At 42.0% G+C, this 19,830-nt stretch overlaps 1 protein-coding gene across 2 annotated transcripts in view; it reads left to right on the plus strand.

Moving 5' to 3' along the window:
* Window positions 1-19,830, plus strand: part of SNX25 (sorting nexin 25) — a 90,066-nt gene that overhangs the window by 21,420 nt on the left and 48,816 nt on the right. For both annotated transcript variants that reach the window (XM_066996238.1, XM_066996237.1), the window contains exons 3-5: window positions 1,648-1,864; window positions 14,434-14,606; window positions 15,474-15,660. In XM_066996238.1, coding sequence (XP_066852339.1) covers window positions 1,648-1,864; window positions 14,434-14,606; window positions 15,474-15,660 — 577 coding nt within the window. The remainder of the gene's footprint in view (window positions 1-1,647; window positions 1,865-14,433; window positions 14,607-15,473; window positions 15,661-19,830) is intronic.

Raw genomic sequence — 19,830 nt, forward strand, 5'->3', positions numbered from 1 at the left:
ACCCTCAGTTTTCAAAATACTGTTCCTAATAGCTCTTAGGTGTATTGAGGGGTTATTCCTCAGCTTATCAGAAGCTTATCAGATCAGCAGAAGACCACTGCCTTTTGTAACTGTTATAATCACTTCATGGTATTTGTTGGTGGCAGGGCAGATTTCAATGAAATATAACTTCTGTTTTAGAAAAGTAAAGAAGTTGGGTCTGTATTAAAGTTTGAAATTATCATCTTGCAATATGACTCTGTATTTTTTCTCACATCTATCAAAAAGAAAACTTCAGAACCTCTATTTACTTATTTATGTGTTTATTTAGTGAAATGTTTTTCTGAATAATTCATTTGAAAGCCTTGAATTGACTTAGTAAATGACTTAACGTATTCCATCTCAGTGAAGTGAGTCAGTTTCTTAAACCTGCAGAATTGATTGATAAGGGTTTCTAGTCAAATGCTTCAGAAAATTTAATCTTTTCTTTTGAAATGTTTTTGTTGAAGTGATGTAGGATGAAGCCTCCTAGTATTTCAGGGAGGCAGAAGTATTCAGCATAAGTTGTTATGCTATTACTATGTTACTAATTCATTGTCGTAGTGCCAGGGAGCTTTTTATAGTTTACTAGACTGCCAAAAAAATAATTTTAATCGAAGTGAAAGCTAAAAAATAGTGGAATCACATGATTTTTTAAACCATAGGCTTACAGTGACAAAGTAGGTGTACTTTTGACATTTAAAAAACCAAAAAACTCTGAAATCAGGATGTCTGGTAAGGAACCACCTGCTCAGATTATCAGGCATGCGACTTCTTATTCTTTATTTTTTTTCCCCCTCCCTTCCTGTCCAGTTACCCCTCTGTTAATTCCAAGTTGATTTGCATCCCATTCACTGCCCCCCTCCTCCCCAGCTTCATTCCCACCTTGCTGGCTATGCTAAATGTGGCTCGTGCGCGCTTCCTTAAGGCTTCCTGCTCCCTCCCAGAACTCCAGGAACATCTGCTAGTAATGCATCAGTAAAACTGGAGACACACAAGTGTTGTCAGAAAGAAAAACTAGTAGAAGAAGGTGTTGTCATGGACCGCGCCATTACAGCAATCCTCTTGCTTGTAGCTACAGTTTGGAATATCACCTCAGCTTTGAAATTCATGTTGTCTTTCTAATCTACTTCTTCTCTTCCATCTCTAGCTCTACCAATCCTATAACGTCCTTTCTGTAGTGTTAGGTATGTCTATTGAGATACAAAATCTTACCACCTCCTCTCTTAACAGTGACTTTGGAGTGGAGACTGAGTTTGTGTCTGAAGAAGGTTGGTTTCAGTCTGCAGCAGCCTAGATACAGCCAGATTATGTGACAGTTCGTATAACCAAATCCGCTACTGAGACACAGAGCCTAGTTTGGGGTTAGTGTGTCGCTTGTAACCTGGCTGACCGAGCAAATCCACTTACAGGCTTTGCTTTGCAAAGTGACCTCCAGTAACCTGGGAGGTGCCGATTTCTGTAGCTTTGCCAACCTGGCACTGGGGAGAATTTAAAGCCTAAAGGAGAAGGTATGAAACCTGTTACCCATCTTATTACTGAGGAGATGGGTGGAGGGCTTAGTGTCTATCCTGGTGTGCCTTCCCCTTTCACAGTTCTTGCTATTGATTGTTTTGTTTCTCCTTTCAGTGTTTGACTACAGCTACAGAGATTACATCCTGTCCTGGTATGGGCCACTCAGCAGAGATGAAGGGCAGCTGTACCAGCTGCTGTCTGAAGACTTCTGGGAGATTGCCAAGCAGCTGCGACAGAGGCTGAGTCACATTGATGTAGTTAAAGTCGTCTGCAATGATGTAGTGAAAGCTTTACTCACACACTTCCGTGACCTTAAAGGAGCCAATGCCAGGTAAAAGCAGAACTGTGTTTCATTGGAATTTTCTGCTCGTCTCTTTGCTTTTAGTTGTGTGATATCAAAGCAATGAAGAATGTAACATTTTTCTAGGCAACTGATAAAACAGTTCATGTTTATTAACAGTTTTAGAGAGCTAGTGGGCTTCAAGGCACCTATAGGACCTGTGGAAGGAAATGTTTGTCCTTCTTTTTTAATGGTTGAGATTCACTGCTATTTCCATTTCATCTTTGAATTCTTTGCTCGCAGTAGGAGGCAGGCTGTCTGAGCAGTTCCTGCAAGTAGTGCGAACCTGCAAGGGAAAGGAGAGGCACTGTCAGAGCAGTCAACAAACGATAATGTAGTTATTTGCACCTTTCCCAAAATAGCATGAGGATTAATTCCATTCAGTTTTCCATTTCTGCTAGCCCCAGGAGGGAAAGCTTCATGGTTTCTGTAAGCGGTCTGTCCTGCAGTAACTAGATTTTTTCCTGGTGAAAAATTGTTGGCTGGATTTTCTTTCTCTTTTTAGGTTACCTTGTTAATTCCGTGAATTTCCTCTTTGCCCACTTAAAAAGGTCAGCTGTCTCCTAAATACTGTCGCACCCCAATTGTAATTGCATGTGGGAGCTCTTACGCCTATGCAGTTCACTGATCCAAATGAGTGGCGCATGGAATTTGAGCTTATATCTGCACTTAACTGCAGTTATCCTAACAGAAGTGTGCTCTGGTTGTTTGGTTTTATACTGTACATTTTATACTATGACACTGTTCTGCATATAGTTAGATTCACATATTTTTAACAATCTGGAGAGAAAAGATCAACTGGTTTTGGTCAGCGACCAGTCTCTGCGGTGCCATTTGCACGTCCTTCTGTTCTGGAGCAGAAGACAGAGTCAGCGTATTTGTGGTAGCTGCCAGCTTTATGTAACCTAATCTGTAGGAAATAAAGCAACGGAAACTAAAGAATGGTTGCCTTCAAGAAAAGAAGAAATTAATATGTAGGCATGTTACAGTAACATTGTGTCATCACAGTATTGTCCCAATAGCAATGCATTACCTGAATTCCAGATACTATTTTGTTTTAGATCTAGTATATGGTAGAAATCTTGTGGTCCGGTAAAGCTCTTGATGGTGCTCTCTGATTTTTAAGCATTGTGCTTGCACTTGACCTTTGTCACAGTAAAATACTTGCTTTGGGGAAAGGTATGATTAGAAAATTTAAAGGATGAGGATGGTTGGTTGGTTTGTTTGCTGGTTTGAAGTGTGAATGCTCACCTGTTTGGAGCTGGGGACACAGAATACACAATTGCAGAATTACTAGATATTGTTAATGCTCATTCTTGATGAGATTCTTTGTCCGCTGAGAATAATGACCACCTCCACTAGATCTTGCTGGATTGTTATTTCCACTGCGTAGAGCTAAAATGAAGAAAATCTCCTGGGTGTTTTCCAATTAACTTTTTCTCTTTGGAAGGGTAAATGCACCTTAGTCATTGCCGGATAAGTCAGACTGCATTAGCATGGTAATGAGAATTAAATAGTATGATAGTGGGTCAAAAAAATGCCCCACGGCCATAACTTCAGATTCGTCTAGGTTGAAATTGGACTCATCATTTTTCTCGTTGTGCAAGGTTGAGAATTCCCAAGGAGGAAAATTTGGTTTTAAGGTGCCTGACAGCAGACCAGCAGTCCTACCAGCTGCACGGTGCAAAGTCTAAAATGCTAGCACGTCCTCGTGCTGCTTGTCCAAGGTTGTTCAAAAAGTTCAAGAAGCTTTATAGGAGTTGTCCAGCTGAAATACTGCCCCATGTCCTGTGGCGAAGTCAGCAGAAATGTGGCCGTGTGCTCGCACCTGGTACAGATTGAATTGGTACTACCAGGTGATCTGAGCATGTGTTTCATAAACCCGAAGGTGTGCCAGAGACTCTGATACAGTTTTCTTTTTGGCCTTCAAGAGAATGTGGTACTCAGAATAATTTGAGTTTGGTACTAAATTAATTGTATTTGCTGTGCTAGAACCTGCTGGCAGCTTAAGTCATAGGCTGAGAACTACCAAGTGTCGATTTTGGCTTGGAAACTCCAAGCTGGAGTCTCTTGGAAAACCTTTGCTTATATATTATGACAGCTCAAACAGAAAATTCTCCTTTCTAAGGTAGGGAGCGCAAGAGATGTCATTAGCCTCGCTTATCTTCTGATTTCTGTCAACGTTTTAAAAACAGCAGCAGATTTAAATTGGAATTCCTGTTTCCCTCTCAGTGTCTGTAATAATGAATCTAGTTAGTTTGGGATGATGAATATAGTGGCACAGAGACTGTAATTAGAGCCGGCTATCTGTCCTGTTGTAGTGCCTGACAGAACACTGTGTCTTTTTTCCTCTGCCAGATTTATAGTGCAGTGTGGCAGCAAAGGGCATTTTGCCTGTTCTTGGGTGGCTTACAAAGTTTTAGATACCTGTTCCAGCCCTGGAGAAGGTGCTGCCTAAAGCACTTTGTTTTCCACCTATATGACAACAGATGACCACAATAAAGTCAGGGAAAGAAACCGTCTGTCCCCAGGAGGACAGAGGTGTCAGTTTCTTCATTGCAAAGCTCGTGTGTTTTGTCACTTGGTTCGCTTCAGCCGTAGAAATCCCTTCTCTGTTTCCTCTGACTGAAGCCTGTGATATCTGGCAGATCAGGATGTCTGACGGGATGAAATAGGCTGCAACCCTTCAGAATAGGAGGCTACTGTCCTCACCTCGCTCCTGCTTTCCCTCTGGCTTATCTCAGCTATTGCAAGGCTCCATTTGATAACAAATAGCTCAAAGTAAATGGCCAGCAGAGGGTAACAGATAAGGAAAAACGTGTACTTGAATGAGGGAGAGCATGAGGAGAAGAGGCCGCTCCGTGCTGGCTGGTGGGAGGCAGGGAATCAGGAGGGAGAAGCCTGGCAGCGTTAGGTCTGTTTCCCTTTTCTTTCATTCTGTCCCTTCACTTTCTTTAAAGGAAACTCTTTCCTGCTAGACACAAAGTGAAATCAGGGCAGAGATGCTCCTCTGGCTGTGGGCAAGACTGCCTGGGATGACACAGAACCATGAAAATGGTAGACAAGATAGCTCCAGCTTTTTCATCCTGCATGCATCATTGAGGGTTATCATGAGGTCCAGCTGGGGCTGCAAAGGATCCTGTCACTATTGAGTTACAAAATTTGTGGCAATTCAGAATTTTTTAGATAGGAAACCATTTGATTCCTGACATTAGCTCAGTGTAGAAATGAAAATTGATACTTTCCCATGTCCATTGTTAAGTAGTTTCTGACTTGAGATAGGAGAGGAAAAAAATCAGCCTTGGATTTGCTGTGAGAAATGATAGTTCTTTGTTGTGCTGAATCAGGAGTGAGGTTATAACAGGATTAGCCTAGTCCATCCTGCAGGATATCGTCCTGTCATTGCAGAGAGGGTTGTATTTGGCGATTCTTGCTTTATAGCAGCTTTTGGCCCTCTGTTTCTTAATGTCTTGTGCAAGTGTATTTCCTTGGCCACTTCACGCAAAGCATAAGTTGAATATATGTGAATATTTAGTCAGTGATGGACTGTGAGCTGAGTAGGGTGGTGTTTAATGCTGCAGGTTTCTGCACTGATAGGTGGTGCAGCATTGTCTGTGGTGCCAGTATCCTTACCGTGGGGTTAGAATTACCTGATCCTGGCAATGTATTCTTGCTCTGGTAACTTGTAATGTTTGTCGAAAGCAAGAGGCAGCAGCTCCTCCTGGTGAGCCATGCATTCAGTAGCTTAGGGACCTAGCAAAGAAAATAACCAACAAATAATGTTTTTGAATCTGTCCACATGGAAGAAGAGGAAGTTCCCTCACACCTGTTGTGGGCTACAGATCTATTAACATTTGCTAAATAACACCCTGGGCTGGTGGTCTCTAAACTGCAGTGTAGGCAAATTGAGATCTGCCTGCTCTAGATTTGTAGGCAAATGAAATGCAGAAGCTGTTAATGTGGGCCTGTTGTCGAACCCACTGACAAGCAGTGCTTTTTGAGCAGAGCTCAGTGGGAGGCGGTCACAGTGACACTGATTTTCCTACGTCATTTGGCTGGGAGTGTTGTCTGTTTGTCTTTAGCCTACAGCCGGGGCACCTTGATCCCAAAGGCTAAGGAGGAATCAGGTTCTGCAGATACGGGTATGTAGTGTGGCAGGCTGCTCCTGGCAAGTTGGCTGCGCCGTGCCGTCTGAGGGATGCTCAGCAGTGTGCGTGTGCTTGTGCCTGGAGTCACAGCCTAAGTCGTGACTTGGCAAAATGGATTCCTTGGGAGCTGCAGGCTACTTCTGCTGCACATTCAGAAACCGTGTTGGAGGGCTCTGAGCTCTTGGGAAGGGTGAGAGGGAAAATGTTGTGGAGAAATTGCTGTTTGAGTGGTCAGTATTGACAAGTAATTTTGAGGTTTTAAGTTGACATTGTGCCCATCTTGACAATATTCCTGTCATCTGCTCTGTCTCTTCTCACCCTGTTAGTAGCATTACTTCATTGGGCCACATAAATGCCTTTGCACATATAGGATATAAATTGTTGTATCCTTGTGCTTGTTGCATTGATTACATACAGTATGAGTTGGTATTTAGTAAAAGGAAAAAAGGTGCTGCCACAACAAAAAGATCAAGAGCAGGTAGGTGCAGAGGGAGTTTAAGCACTCGAGATATAACTTGGTTAATCCTATACGTGCATCTAAATTGTCACGATGCATCCAAGCTACTAAACACCTCCCCCAGTTCTAGTTTCTCTTTTATAATTCCATTTTCCACCCACAAACTAGGAATACCAAGAACTGCTTATCACAGCCTCTGAAAATGAGTGTCAAGAGGATTACTATGAACGCGTAGAGGCTGGTTGCAGTGAGAGCAGCAGTTTGAAGGTGCTGAGAACAAAACAGTCAGAAAAAGCCGGGCTCTGGGCACACTGTTCAAGTTAGCTCCTGGGTAGCACTAGGTCTAAAGCTCGCCATTGCCTTCCAGCTCCAGTGTGGGAAGTTTGGATTTCCTGTTTACAGCTGAGTATCACTGAGGTACCACACCAAGCATGAGGACCTCCTGCTGCTGGTATGGTCAGACTGCAGTTTGCGAGACATTTGTGGGATCTCTGGGCCTGTCACCAACATTACATGTCAACTGCTTTTCTGTGGAGGAAGGTAGCTGTGACACGTATAAATGCTATGGTTATTGAGACAGTATATGCTAGATGAAGGGTTTTATAAAACGTACTGACCTGGATAAAAATGGCTGTGGAAATTAGGAGTTTGGCTTTGATGGATTTTTGCTATGCTTTTTGGGTTTGGTGTAGTTTGGTTTTGGAGTTTTTTGGTTTTTTTTTTTTTTTAGCAGGTAGTTTTTTCAGGTGTGTTAATGATACTGGCTTGTGAAGGTTTGAATTGGTTCCTTTTATTCCTGAGAAAGTTCAAGCAGATCAAGCAACTGTAATTGTGCTGCAGTGTCAAGAAGGTTAGAGATCTGAGGGTGACACAGGTGAAGAGGTGCGGGCTACATGTGCTTCTGGTAGTTCTCAGAATCGTTTTAATGAACGTGAGTGATGAGTGTTGATGTGCTGATGAGAGTCAGAGCCAGTTGCATGTACACTTCAGCTCACAATTGCACTGATTGAGACTTAAATGTAACTGCAAGGCTCTCTCTTAAAAGCCTAATTAAAGCAATGGCAAGGCCAGAGGGAACATTTTGTGATTTTTTTTTAATATATATTTCTTTATGAGAAAGGACCCTTACATAATTTCCTGTAGATTTGTTGCTAATGTTTTAGGGACTTTTTGTCCTGGATGCTATTTATTTGCTTGCTTGCTTGCTTCCTGTTTCCAAAGCAGACAGACAGATTTATCTTGCTTGTGATTAAGTTCTTGGTCATGCCCGTCTTTGAATCCAGTGGACTTCTTGAGGAGTTTCTTGTCCATGGAGCAGTAGTACTCCAAATCTACTGAGTCCATGAGTTGCATGGGCATTGTAAATGCTATGCTACCTTTGGGGTTGGTTTTTAATTTTTTAAATCTCTTTGACGAATCATTTTTGAGCTCTTCCATGCAGTCATGTTGTGACTGTGTAAAAATAAAGACAGTGCTTTGCATGACGAGCTTGTGACCCGACCACAAACACCAGAGGTCTTTTGAATGCTCCCAGCTGTGATCAGTTTTTATCACTCAGTTACCAGATGGTTCTGACTAAAAACATGGGTATCTAGAGCAAACCCTAGAAATTTTTTAGAAATTTCCATGAGATCCCTGTGTTGATAAAACTGCAAGCATGGAAAGGAAGTTATGACAGATTCCTATAACGTTGGTAATGTTGTAACTGCTCGTCTTCAGGAATACCTGCTTTTCTGCTTTCTTTTTTGAAGTGCTGGATAAACTTAGAGGTTTGCAACAGCAAGGGGCAAAGTCTTGGTGCTGAGGGCAGTTCAGATGGGTACGCATTCGGTAACTGCATGAAGCAATTGCAGAGCAGGGGAGAGTTGCTCCAAGTGTTGGTTTGGGACCAAAGGAGTGCACTGCGTGGAACAGGCCCTGCCTATGGCCCTGTATGCACAAATGGTTTCCTGATCTTCCATGGGTTTGGGGGCAGCTGAAGGAAATACATTTGCTTTCTGAAGCTGTGAAACAGCCTTGGATAGTGTTAAAAATTTGGAGCATGATTGAAGAGTTGGTAAAATGAAAATCACTGGCAAGAAATTTGTGAGGTTAACACTGGCTTTGTAGCTCATGGGGGAGTGAAGACGGGTGATCTGTAAGCGTGCTGTGCAAAGCCTGAGTTCTGTCTGTTTTAAAATCACTGAAGTTCCCTGCATCTCAGTGCTCTGAAATACATCCCCATGACTTCAGTCTCGATCGTTCAGGAGGACACGAGTGCAGTTGCCACTTGGCTTTCTTTTTCTATTGCCTAAAGCAGATGAAATAGGCCTGGTTTACAAACCTGGTATCACGCTGCTTCTGAAACTGTTTGCTCCAGTGCCTCATTTGTATTAGTTCACTGCACGCAGTTGTGCTCAGAATTTGTGGATAATTGGCTGGGCTTTCAAAGCTCTCTCCGTAAATAGCCGTGCTTGTTTTTGGTTGACGGTTTTCTGCAATTGCCAAGAGTCTGTTTGTTTGGAAAGTCCAAGCACGTAATCCTAATAACGCGTGTTCAAAACTGGACAGGATGAGAAATAATACCTGTATTTCTGCTTGAGTTATTTAATAGTGCTTGATAACTTTATTGGTGCTGGAGAGATGTAGGGCACTGCTTTGTGTTAGCTGCTGCTGTCCCTGTTGGTTACTGCAAAAACGAACACTACCTTCCTGTGTTCTTGGTAACATTCCCCCAGAGCTGAAGATGCAGATTTTATATCAAGCATTAAGAGCGTGTGGTCAGGACGTCCTAGCTGCTGCTCGGGGACAGACAGCAGCAGTGCCAGTAATACTTGCTTACATGGTTGCTCACAGCCCTGTTACCTTGTAGGTAGGTGTGAGGGGGGAGCCCAAGTGCTGAGGGATGCTGCTTTCTGGGCAGACCCTTTTGTTATTGCACAGCATGTTTTCCCTACAAGCTGATCAAAGTTTATATGAAAGCAAACAGAAGTATAATACTTTCTGTATAAATAAAAAGGAGGATCTAAGCCTGACTGTTGTCTGTTTTACCACTGTTTTAGTTTATTTTGTAGCTGTTTTGTCTCTCCCCAAACTTTCCCTCACGCTTTCAGTCTTCCAGTCCCCTTTATTTCTTTTGCCCCAACAGCAACATTACGATTTATTGCTACAACTGTTTGCCACTGATATGCAAGGCTTATTTAGAGTTGAGTTCTGTGAAGACTTTGTTTCTCTATTCTTTTATCAAAAATCATAGCATGGTTTAGGTTGGAGGGGACCTTAAAGCCCACCCAGTCCCACCCCGCTGCCATGGGCAGGGACACCTCCCACCAGCCCAGGCTGCCCAAAGCCCCATCCAGCCTGGCCTTGGGCACCTCCAGGGATGGGGCATCCACAGCTTCTCTGGGCAGCCTGTGCCAGGACCTCACCAACCTCTGAGTGAAGAATTTCCTGCTAACATCTAATCTAGGTCTCCCCTCTTTCAGTTTAAAGCCATTCCCCCTTGTCTTGTCATTACACCCCCTGACCAAGAGTCCCTCCACATCATTTCTGTAGCCCCCTTGTAGGCGCTGGAAGGCCACCATAAGGTGTTCCTGGAGCCTTCTCTTCTCCAGGCTGAACAACCCCAGCTCCCTCAGGTGAGGTGCTCCAGCCCCCTGATCATCCTCGTGCCCCTCCTCTGGACTTGCTCCAACAGGTCCATGTCCTTGTGTTGGGCGCCCAGAGCTGAACGCAGGGCTCCAGGTGGGTTCTCATGAGAGCAGAGCAGAGGGGCAGAATCACTTCCTTCGCCCTGCTGACCACACTGCTTTTCATGCAGCCCAGGATGTGGTTGACTTTCTGGGCTGCAGACGCACATTGCTGGCTCTTGTTGATCTTCTCATCAACCAGCTCCCCCAGGTCCTTCTCCTCAGGGTTGCTCTCAATCCCTTCTCCACTCAGCCTGTATTTGTGCTTGGGATTGCCCCGACCCAGGTGCAGGCAGGACCTTGCACTTGGCCTTGCTGAACTTCATGAGGTTTGCACAGGCCCACCTCTCAAGGTCCCTCTGGCTGGCATCCTTTAAAAATCTGATGGGATTCTGTTCATCCCCTTTTGCTTTTTAGATGATATTTTAATTACAGTTTGGCTAGGAAAACAACTGAAAGAGCCCCTCTTCCAGAGATTTATGTCCTGTTAGGTGATGGAGATAACTGCAGAAAAAAAAGAAACTATTCTTACAGCTGCAATGTGTGCAACTCCCCTTCCCCCCTTATTCCCTTAGGCAGGAATGCATTAAACAAATTAGAAGGACAAGAACCAAATATTTGCCATTCTGCTTGTTTATTCTGTTCAATTTTCTGTTTTTGTTCTGTTGACTGTACCAGAAGAGTGCTGGCGTAGGTCCAACTCAGCCAAGCCGTATGTATTGCTCGTGGACTGGGAATAAACGTGTACAACAGGGAGGCAGAGTATGAGGAAGCCCTTCTCTTGCATGCCTGATAGCACAGGTGCAGTCAGTGCCCCAGGGTGTCTGCAGTCCCAAACAGACCATCATTCCTCAGGAGATTTGTGCTGTGTGTGGTTGGGCTTAGAGAGATGCTGAAGTAAATCTTGATCTAATAACTGTGCACCATGTCCCACAAATCAGGTAAAGCTGTCCAGAAAGGAAAGTCTGTGTGCGTTTCTAGAAGAAAGAAGAAGAAAAAAAAAAAAGTCAACATTTGCTTTCAGTTCTGACTCTGTATCACTGCTGTTACTAGCCAGGAATGGGTTGTTGAAAGTTAGTCTGCTGCCAGCCAGCTGATGCTTTGTGTACGAAACCTGTTCTCTGGCATTTAGCTTGAGCTTCTGGCGGAGTTTCGAAGTGGCCGACTGTAGGTGGACTGACCTGTCCAGAAGATGAAGCCTTCGCTTCCCAGTAAGAGGTGGCTGTACGTAAATGGCCCAGACTTTCTGTCTGCCAGTCTGCCTGGGACGTGTCTGATTTTGGATAATGAATGCCTTTAGGGAGAGCATGTGAGGCGGGGTGTTTGATGTGGTGGAGAGAAGGCTGGAGGATGTATCTGGAGGATGTGAGAGGAATGGAAATGCACTGAGGAAGATAGCCAGGTATTCAGCTGCTAGAGGGAAGAGATCCTACCAGAACAAGATAAACAGCTTCTGGAGCTAAATCAGCCCTACCACCTGTGCTGGATAATAATGAAAACTACACATTCATCTTCATACGCTGCTCCTCAGAAGAGCAAACAAAGTGTGTACATCCAAGCTGCTACTAGGGACTTGTTTTTGAAATTTGTCTTGCAACAATTGAAGCGCTCTCCATTATCCACCTTTGAAAATAAACCCATTTGATTTGGGATTCAATAAAAGGCTTCAGTGAAATCAAAACCAAATGTCATTTTAATATTCGTGTTCTCCTGAAAATGAGTTTAAAAACTGATGTTGGTCATCTTGAAACAAATGGCTTGCATTATTGGAGCAGAATTACAACTATTATTACAATACTGATATTCTTTTACCATATTTGCTCCCTCCTTTGCCAACTAGCAAAAACCATTGTGCAGTGCTGCCTCGCGCCACTGGCCATGTAGTGGCTAACTGGAAACTTCTCCTTTGAGTCCATGCAATTTTTGGTCATTTTTCCACACACACAGGCCATCAGCTCTGAGGAGCTCTGTGGGTAACAGTCAGGACGGCAACCTGCAGTAGTGGGAAGGAAGCAGACATCACAGATAATAGGAAGAGGTGCTGGGGTGAGACATGAAAGGCCTGAGCCTTCATAATACCTCAGGGCCTTCTGCTGAAGACCAGTCCTGGCTGTCTTTGGGAACTGCCCTGGCACCTCTCAGGTGACGACGTGTCTGCCATCCTGTACCCCCTGGCATGGTCACCTTGCTGCTAAACCACAAGTCTGGGGTTGGAGTATGTCAGGCATGTGGCTGTGAAGGAACTGCTAGAGCACCAGCTCTGCTTCTAGAGCCTTTCTTGAGTAAAAGAAAAGGTACTGAGTGACCTCCAGTAAGGAATTCCCGTGGCACATCCAGGCCGCCATGCTCTGAAAAGTCCTGAAAACCATTGGCAGCTGAGAGGAGATGGACTGGTTGGTACTGACTCAAAATCAAGGCAGGAGAGGTTTGCTCCCTGTTTCTTCCAGAGCTGAGCTGTGATCAGAAGGGCTGTTCGTGAGGAGCCTGTGAGCAGTGCACACTGTGCTGTCGTGCTTTGTGCTGCAGCCATGGTGTGGCCACCCCAGGCTGTTAGCGCTGGAAGGCTTCGTGCCATCTTCCCAAAATGCACCTACCATGATGTGCTTGTGTGTGTGTGTTTATTTGCCCCTCAAGTGGCAGAAGGAGGAGTATATCAGCATGATACGTTACAATACTGTAGCACACTATACTGACTCCAGGCCTGATGTGCTCTATATAAAAGTTAGGAGCCTGCTTCTTTCACGATGTACAAAGTGAAAGCAACAAGGAATTTTGGTTTTCCTCCATCCACAGTATCCAGTATCCAGCTTGCTTGTTGGTGAGCAAGTGCATGCTCATGAATGCCTTCCCCAGCAGGCTAAGGGTTCTGGCTGAGAGTTGTCTCCAGCCCCTTCTTGAAGCTGACGCGTTAATTAGCCAAAAAGGTCAGGATCTGCCTCCACTGAAGGCTGGCAAGATGGACCCTGACTCTGAGGCACTCAAGATGATGGAGGAAAACTGATTCTGTTCCCAGGCTTGTTCCCTGCTTATTATTATTTTTTAAATCCACGGTGGTTATTAGTACAAGAGGTGTATATTCCAGCCTGAAGCTGCTGATCAAAGGACTCAACTTGAGACAAGTTCTCCTGTCCTTTCTCTGAACGGCTCTGTAATCTCTGTGTGCCTGAGGTGCTCAGGTTCAAACAAGTGGGAAATCTGTGATTTGGCAGGGGCGACTGCTGGGACTTGGGAGATGCAGGTTTAGTCCCATCTCAGTGAGCAGTGCCTAAAATCTCTTTAAGGCCTCTCACCCCTTTCAGGTGAGCATGCTGCCCACAAGGGTATTGCCCCAAAAGTTGGGCTGCACACACCCACTGATCCCCTGCAGCTTCATGCTTTCGATTTACACACTTTATACACTCCACTAACACTGTTAATAAAGTGCTCAGTTCTCATTTGCAGACCTACTGAGGTGACTTGTTTGGCTCTGTCTTTGCTCTTTGGGAGTCACTTCTTCCTTTATTTGCCAACCTGATAGCACAGTCTTTCTAAATCTGTGTGGTGTTTTTTTGTTGTTGTTGTTGTTGATCTTCTTACTTAGTTTCTCATTTACACTGTAGATGGATGATAATACCAAGTCTGTTACTATCAAGGTATCTTGCACAGAGCAATTTGATGCAGTCTGCAGGTGCCAGGTTGAAAATTGGTGTTTTAGGAAAGCTAAGTCAAACGTGTATTTACATTTTGCCAGTAACAAAGGAAAGATTGTACTTTCATTATCTAGCAGCTAGACCTGTTTCTCAAACTAGAAGTGATCCCAAATACTCTGTTCAAATCTATAATTAGTTTGCTGTACAAGAATGTATTTGCTTTTTGAGATTGTCCAGTCATTTTTTTGAGAAACTAAACAAGATTTCATAGTAAGATCAGTGAAGGAACAAATTATTTTTCTTTTTTAATTCAGAGAAACTTTAATTTCTCTCCAATTGTTGTTTTTTTTTTTTCTTTTTTCTATTTGATACAGTTTTAAAATACTGTATTTCTATTTTGGTGGGTGAAAACACAGACAGGACAAAAGAATTTGGAAATGTGTCTTTATATATATATATATATTTAAATCGAATTTGAAAAAATGCACATGGTTTAAAGTGCTTCTTTACTGATTTTTTTTTTTAACTGGATAATGGATTTTGCATATTTTGTATGTTTTCAGAAATAATGACTGGTCATAACACAAGTGCTATGTAAGTTCTCTCTCTTTCTCCCTCTCTCTCTTTTCTTTTCTATTTTTTATTTTAATTTTCTTAGGCAGGAAGATCCACCGAGACCTTTTTTGCTGCACCCGTGCTTGAGGAGCTCTGATGAAGAAGTAAGATTCCTGCAAAAATGTTCTCAAATTCTGGTGTATTGTCTCCTACCCTCAAAGGATATCCAGTCTGTCAGCTTGCGCATAGTCCTTGCAGAAATCCTTGCAACAAAAGGTAGAGCAAAGATCAGAGATGATTAACCGTTTGCACCTGTACAGTATTAGTAATTATAGACATCTTTATGTATGTCTTGATACTATGTTTATAACTTCTGAAATTTAATTTATTATGATGATCAGTAAGACACTGTTTTCAAAAGTAAGCATATGCTTACTTGTTTGTACTGACTTGATGTCAGGCTGTTTAGCACCTTTCAGGATAAAACCCAATTTTGTCCATTCATTTCTTTTATTTTTGTCACAGGGGAACCCTTTTGCTGTCTTCAGTGGCACTATTTTTATTGATTATATGAATAATTCTGACCTGTTCTGCTTTATTCAGACACACAGAATCCATAGATTTAAGGATGTGATTATAATTGAATCATGATACCAGATTTTCTTAGTCATTGATTTATCCACTGTTTTTTTTATTGAGGATCTTCTATTTTGCTTTCTTATCAGATACTCTTTAATCAGATTATAAATACACAAATAATTTTTTATGTAATTGAAGTCAAATTCAGAAGTTATGAAGTCTCAAGTATATTGTGCGGTTCAGTTCACTTTTAATTTTCATTTGTAAAGGCTGTAATGTCATAATGTCCAAGGCACAGAGCAGAAAGAATACAAAGACTTGGAATTTCCCAAATGGAGCTCAGCTTTGTCAATGTACATCAATTTGTGTAATAGCCTGAACAGTTTTATCAAGAAGAAAGGTATGCGCAGTCTCAAATGTACTATGTAGTCCAGAAGACCGGTTTGAGATTTTTTAAAATCATTTTTTGTATTTATTTTTGCCTTTTATCTGCGATATTCTCTCAAAGGAAGGCAGTTATTCTTCAACATAAGGATTTTGTTTTAAAATATTTTTCCTCTCCAGTACTGAAACCAGTGGTGGAACTGCTGAGTGATCCAGATTATATCAACCAAATGCTACTAAGCCAGCTGGAGTACAGAGAACAGATGAATGAACATCAGAAGAAAGACTACACATATGCTCCTTCTTATGAGGAGTTCATCAAGCTCATTAACAGCAACTCCGATGTTGAGTTCCTGAAACAACTGAGGTATTTGATGCTTCTCTGTAGCTTATTTAAAACTAAACATGCTTTTTTGCCAGCCTGTTACTGAGAATGAACTGTGTTTTTTCTTTTTAAATTCAAATTTAGTTTTCTTTTTCTTTTGGTGAAGTGGAGACAGTAAGGATGATAGGGCACAGTATTCATTAAAATCTGTAATATAGTTGGCTTCTCAGTTTGGTGGTAGAAATTTTTATTTTTTTATTTTTTATTTTTTAATTCCACTTAGTTGATGGTGGGTGGTATACCGGAGATCGCTGTATTGTTGAAAGGCATACCAGGCCTTTTTTTGCAGCTTGTCTCAGTGAAGTTAGATGAAATAATATGTTGCATTTCCACTACCGTGTGGTATCTCCTCCATGAAGCATGGCTGGGGACTGTAGAGGTCTGTTGTCTGAACCGTAGTGACACTAGGGACACTGGTCATTCAGAGCTGTCTGCTGTGATTCTGTGATGTGGAAAGAAAGGTTTGAGTTCCAGCACACTTTACCACTGACTTAGAGGTTTTCCTGGGCTGTTGCAGGGAGGTGTTTCCCAATTGCACCCTTTTTAAACATGTCAATGAAGTTTGAAGAATTGCTTAAAGACCTAAAGAAAGCCTACTCCTACTTATCACAAACCTGTTTCATTTTGCTGTTTCCTAGAACAAACAGTACCTGCTCACTTTCCTGCTAGCTTTCCCTCCCCCTCACAAAAGTCAACAGCTAATTTTCTTCCAACTTCCATCGTGACGTAGGATACCCACGTGTGTCTTGAGCCCGCTTGCCCAAGTACAAGATGATGTTTATGCTTGCCTTATCTTTATGGGTGAGCTGTTTCTCCTGTGATTTCTGATGCAAGAGGATAAAGAACAAGTGAGTGGAAACAGGCAGCAGGGATGCTATTCTGGCAGAATTTCTGTGTTGACTTGGTTCTGTTGAGCACATCAAAGCTTTAGAGGACTGCTGAACCCGTTTTCAGAGTGTTGGTCCTAATCTGTTGCCACTAACCCGAACTGATATTTTTCTTCTTCCCTGACTCCCTTCAATTGCTGCCACAAATCAGCTTTCCTCCTAAATGGCTGCAGCAGCATCTGAAAGACACAAGCACATCAATTCCATTTGGTGAGCTTTGGGCCATCTGTTGTGACCCAGACCTTTTATTAGACTCAGCTTGGTCAGGCCAAGTGACGGTGTACCAGGATGGACTATGTGGGCTGCATAAATAACTTCTTTCTCTTCTTTTCCTTGATTCTGAAACCACTTGCATTTCTGAGACAGGAAAATGCACTTAGGTGTTGGTGAAATGATTTTGTTGCTTGGCTACTTATTGCTTATCTGCTGTAAAATTTGCTCTTTACTCTGGGCCAGTGTGCCTTTACTGAGAGCAGAAATTAGTCTCTATTAGACTCTGTCTAAAACCTAATTGACATCATATTTATTAGCATAATCACACTAATGGATCTGCTTGTTTCAAAAGAAACCCAGCTCTTCTGTTGTTGTTGTTCAGGCACATTAGTGTTCAATGTGCTCTCTTTTTAGCTGATAGGTCACCTTAAACTGTGCTCCCTAATATGAGGTAGAAAATTTGCTTTATGAAATAGCGTGGTTTTGGCTGCACTTAGGCTTTTGCTTTCTAGTCTGTGGAGTCCAACTACTATTGTCTTAAGATGTGCTCTTCTACAACCAGTGTAATGTCGATCATTAGATTAATGTTGATTAAATGGAATATTTAAAAAAAAATCTGTTCGTTTCAAAGGGAAAAAAAGTTTTTGATTTTTGGGGCTGTGCTCTTCCTCTGCTGTATAGAGCCAGTCCCTATGGAATCAGTTAAGGAGTGTTCCTCTGCAAGGAGGAGGAGCTCCTGTTCTGTTTGCTCTCCAGCACTTGGAGATGGGTCAACCTGCAGGCATCTCAAAGTTAGGTAGTGTATTTCACAAAGCTTTTGTGATGTAACAGTGAAAGTGTGCAGATTGATGCCAAGGAAGCCAAACAGTGGTCTCTATATTGATGAACAAAATAAATGGTATTTTATATGAACAAATTAATATGTCAGCTTGTAATTCACAACAATAAAGCACAGGAAAAATCTATAAAGAAGGAATTAAAGAGAATTGCTTAATAACTGAATATTGAAAGGGACCCGCAAAGATCTCCAAGTCCAACTCCTGACTCCATACAGGGCAACTTAAGAATTAAATCATGCATTTAAGAGCAACTAAATAAGGTATAGTGCATTTAACACAGAGGAACATGGTTAGATTCTGTTGGAGTAATGGGAATGGGAAGGATGCTTCCAGTTCTCTTCCTACAATAAATAAATTACTGGCACATTGTACTTAGTATCTAACTGGGAAACCTGTCTATTCTGGGTAATGCTACTCTATTTATCAAATATTCTCTTTCCTAGTTTTATTTGAAAATCATTTTTCAGCACCTGTTCTAAGCTGGTACATGGCATTTATGAATGTTCAGCCTCTTTCTATTACTCCTAATGTTGCCACGTAACATCTTGATAAAGAACAGATTTAAGTAGAAACAATTTTCTGTGTAGGCTTAGCCTTGAGGAAATTTATCCCAAGGCTCTACAGTTGCTGGGAAACTCAATATTTCTTTCAAACATCCCTGCCATGCTTTATCTTTAAAGATGGATTTAATTACTGCCTATTTAGTAAAATAAACATAAAATGTGTTGTTGAATCAAACAGTCTGTGAGCTCAAGTTCCTGGGTGCCCTCTAATATGTGCAGGTGATGTTACAGCACAGGAGTCCCACCAGGCATCTTTTCAGGCTGATTTCATTAGCAGAGTTTTGCTAATCTTCTTGTGATCAGAACCAGGTATTTGTTATTGGTATAGGGAAGAATTCTCAGCTGGATCACTAGAAACCTATGAGTGAAGGGTTTTGTGGCCAGGAGATCAGAAAGGAGTGGGAGGCTGTCTGTGGTGGATCTCCTTGTAAACACGTGTGCCAGCTTTCTGCCTTGCAAATGGCTTGCCCTAAATAGCTGGTAATGGTACCAGGATTTTCTGAATCTTATTTTCTCTCCTTGGTTAGAAGCATTGCCTTGAAGAAATACTGCGTTGATTTTCTGCATTGCTTGCGTGGATTTTATTTTTAGAACTTAAATTTAAGTGATACAATAACTATTTATCATTAATGTGGAGACCATTTTGAATTCACAGCTCTTTAGTATCTTTACTGGGCCTCTAAATTTTGGTAATTTAAACCCTTATCAGAATTTTTCTCTATTTGTGGTAACATCCCTTCTATTCTTGTAAGGAACATTTAGAGAGCTGTTGTTTGTTTTCATAAAAAGTCATTTGCTGAGTTTTTTGAGGAGCTGTTTTGTAATTTTTTTCCATTCGTACCTTTGCTTTTTGAAAATTTGCATTCAATTGGAAAATACAAAAACCAAAGACAAGGGAATGCTGTATGGTTATCTACGAACTTCATTCAAATCCCCCCCTTCTAATGTTTAACTTCATCGTTGTCATGAAGTGAGGCAGAGTTTAATTCTTTTTTTATCAAGTTTCCACAAATTGTTGTCCCTATTTCTTTCAAGAGCAGAGAGTTGTACGGTGAAATTTCACCTTCATTTCCCCTCAGATTTAAGTTAGCCTGGATAAATTGGAAGGCTGCTACAAATGAGGAAGAAAAGATGAATTCTGCATGAGGGGTATGAAACAAATTCACTTAGTCTATCAGAAGAAGACTGGAGATGAGACTTGATGAGTTAACATCACAGAGAGTAAATAGCAATAAGGAAGTAACTGGTAGATAGTTTTCATTCTGCTTTAAATTGCAGCATTATATATTTTTTTCAGTTATTTATTAGTATAGCAGCCAAAGGTCACACTATACCATTCATGGTAAGAGACCATTATCTCCGGTGTAGCACGTCATCTTTTACTTAAGATATGAGGGAAAGAAACGAACAAGACAAAGAACAAAGGGAAGAGATCAGAGTGGGAAGTTAGCAGTAATGTGCACGTGGGCCTGTGACTGGTCGAGTTTGTCATATACTGCTCACTTTTTGAAAGTAAAATTAATACATGACATTTAAAAATTCCAAAGCTGTTTACTCACCCAGCACCATGGGGTAAGTAGCAGCTAGATATTCAGAGCAAACCTGCAGGGAGAGGGGGTAGCAGTCCGGCAGGCCCAAAGTCAGATTTTG

Source organism: Anser cygnoides, chromosome 4 (assembly GCF_040182565.1).
Source record: "Anser cygnoides isolate HZ-2024a breed goose chromosome 4, Taihu_goose_T2T_genome, whole genome shotgun sequence".
Classification (NCBI taxonomy): domain Eukaryota; kingdom Metazoa; phylum Chordata; class Aves; order Anseriformes; family Anatidae; genus Anser; species Anser cygnoides.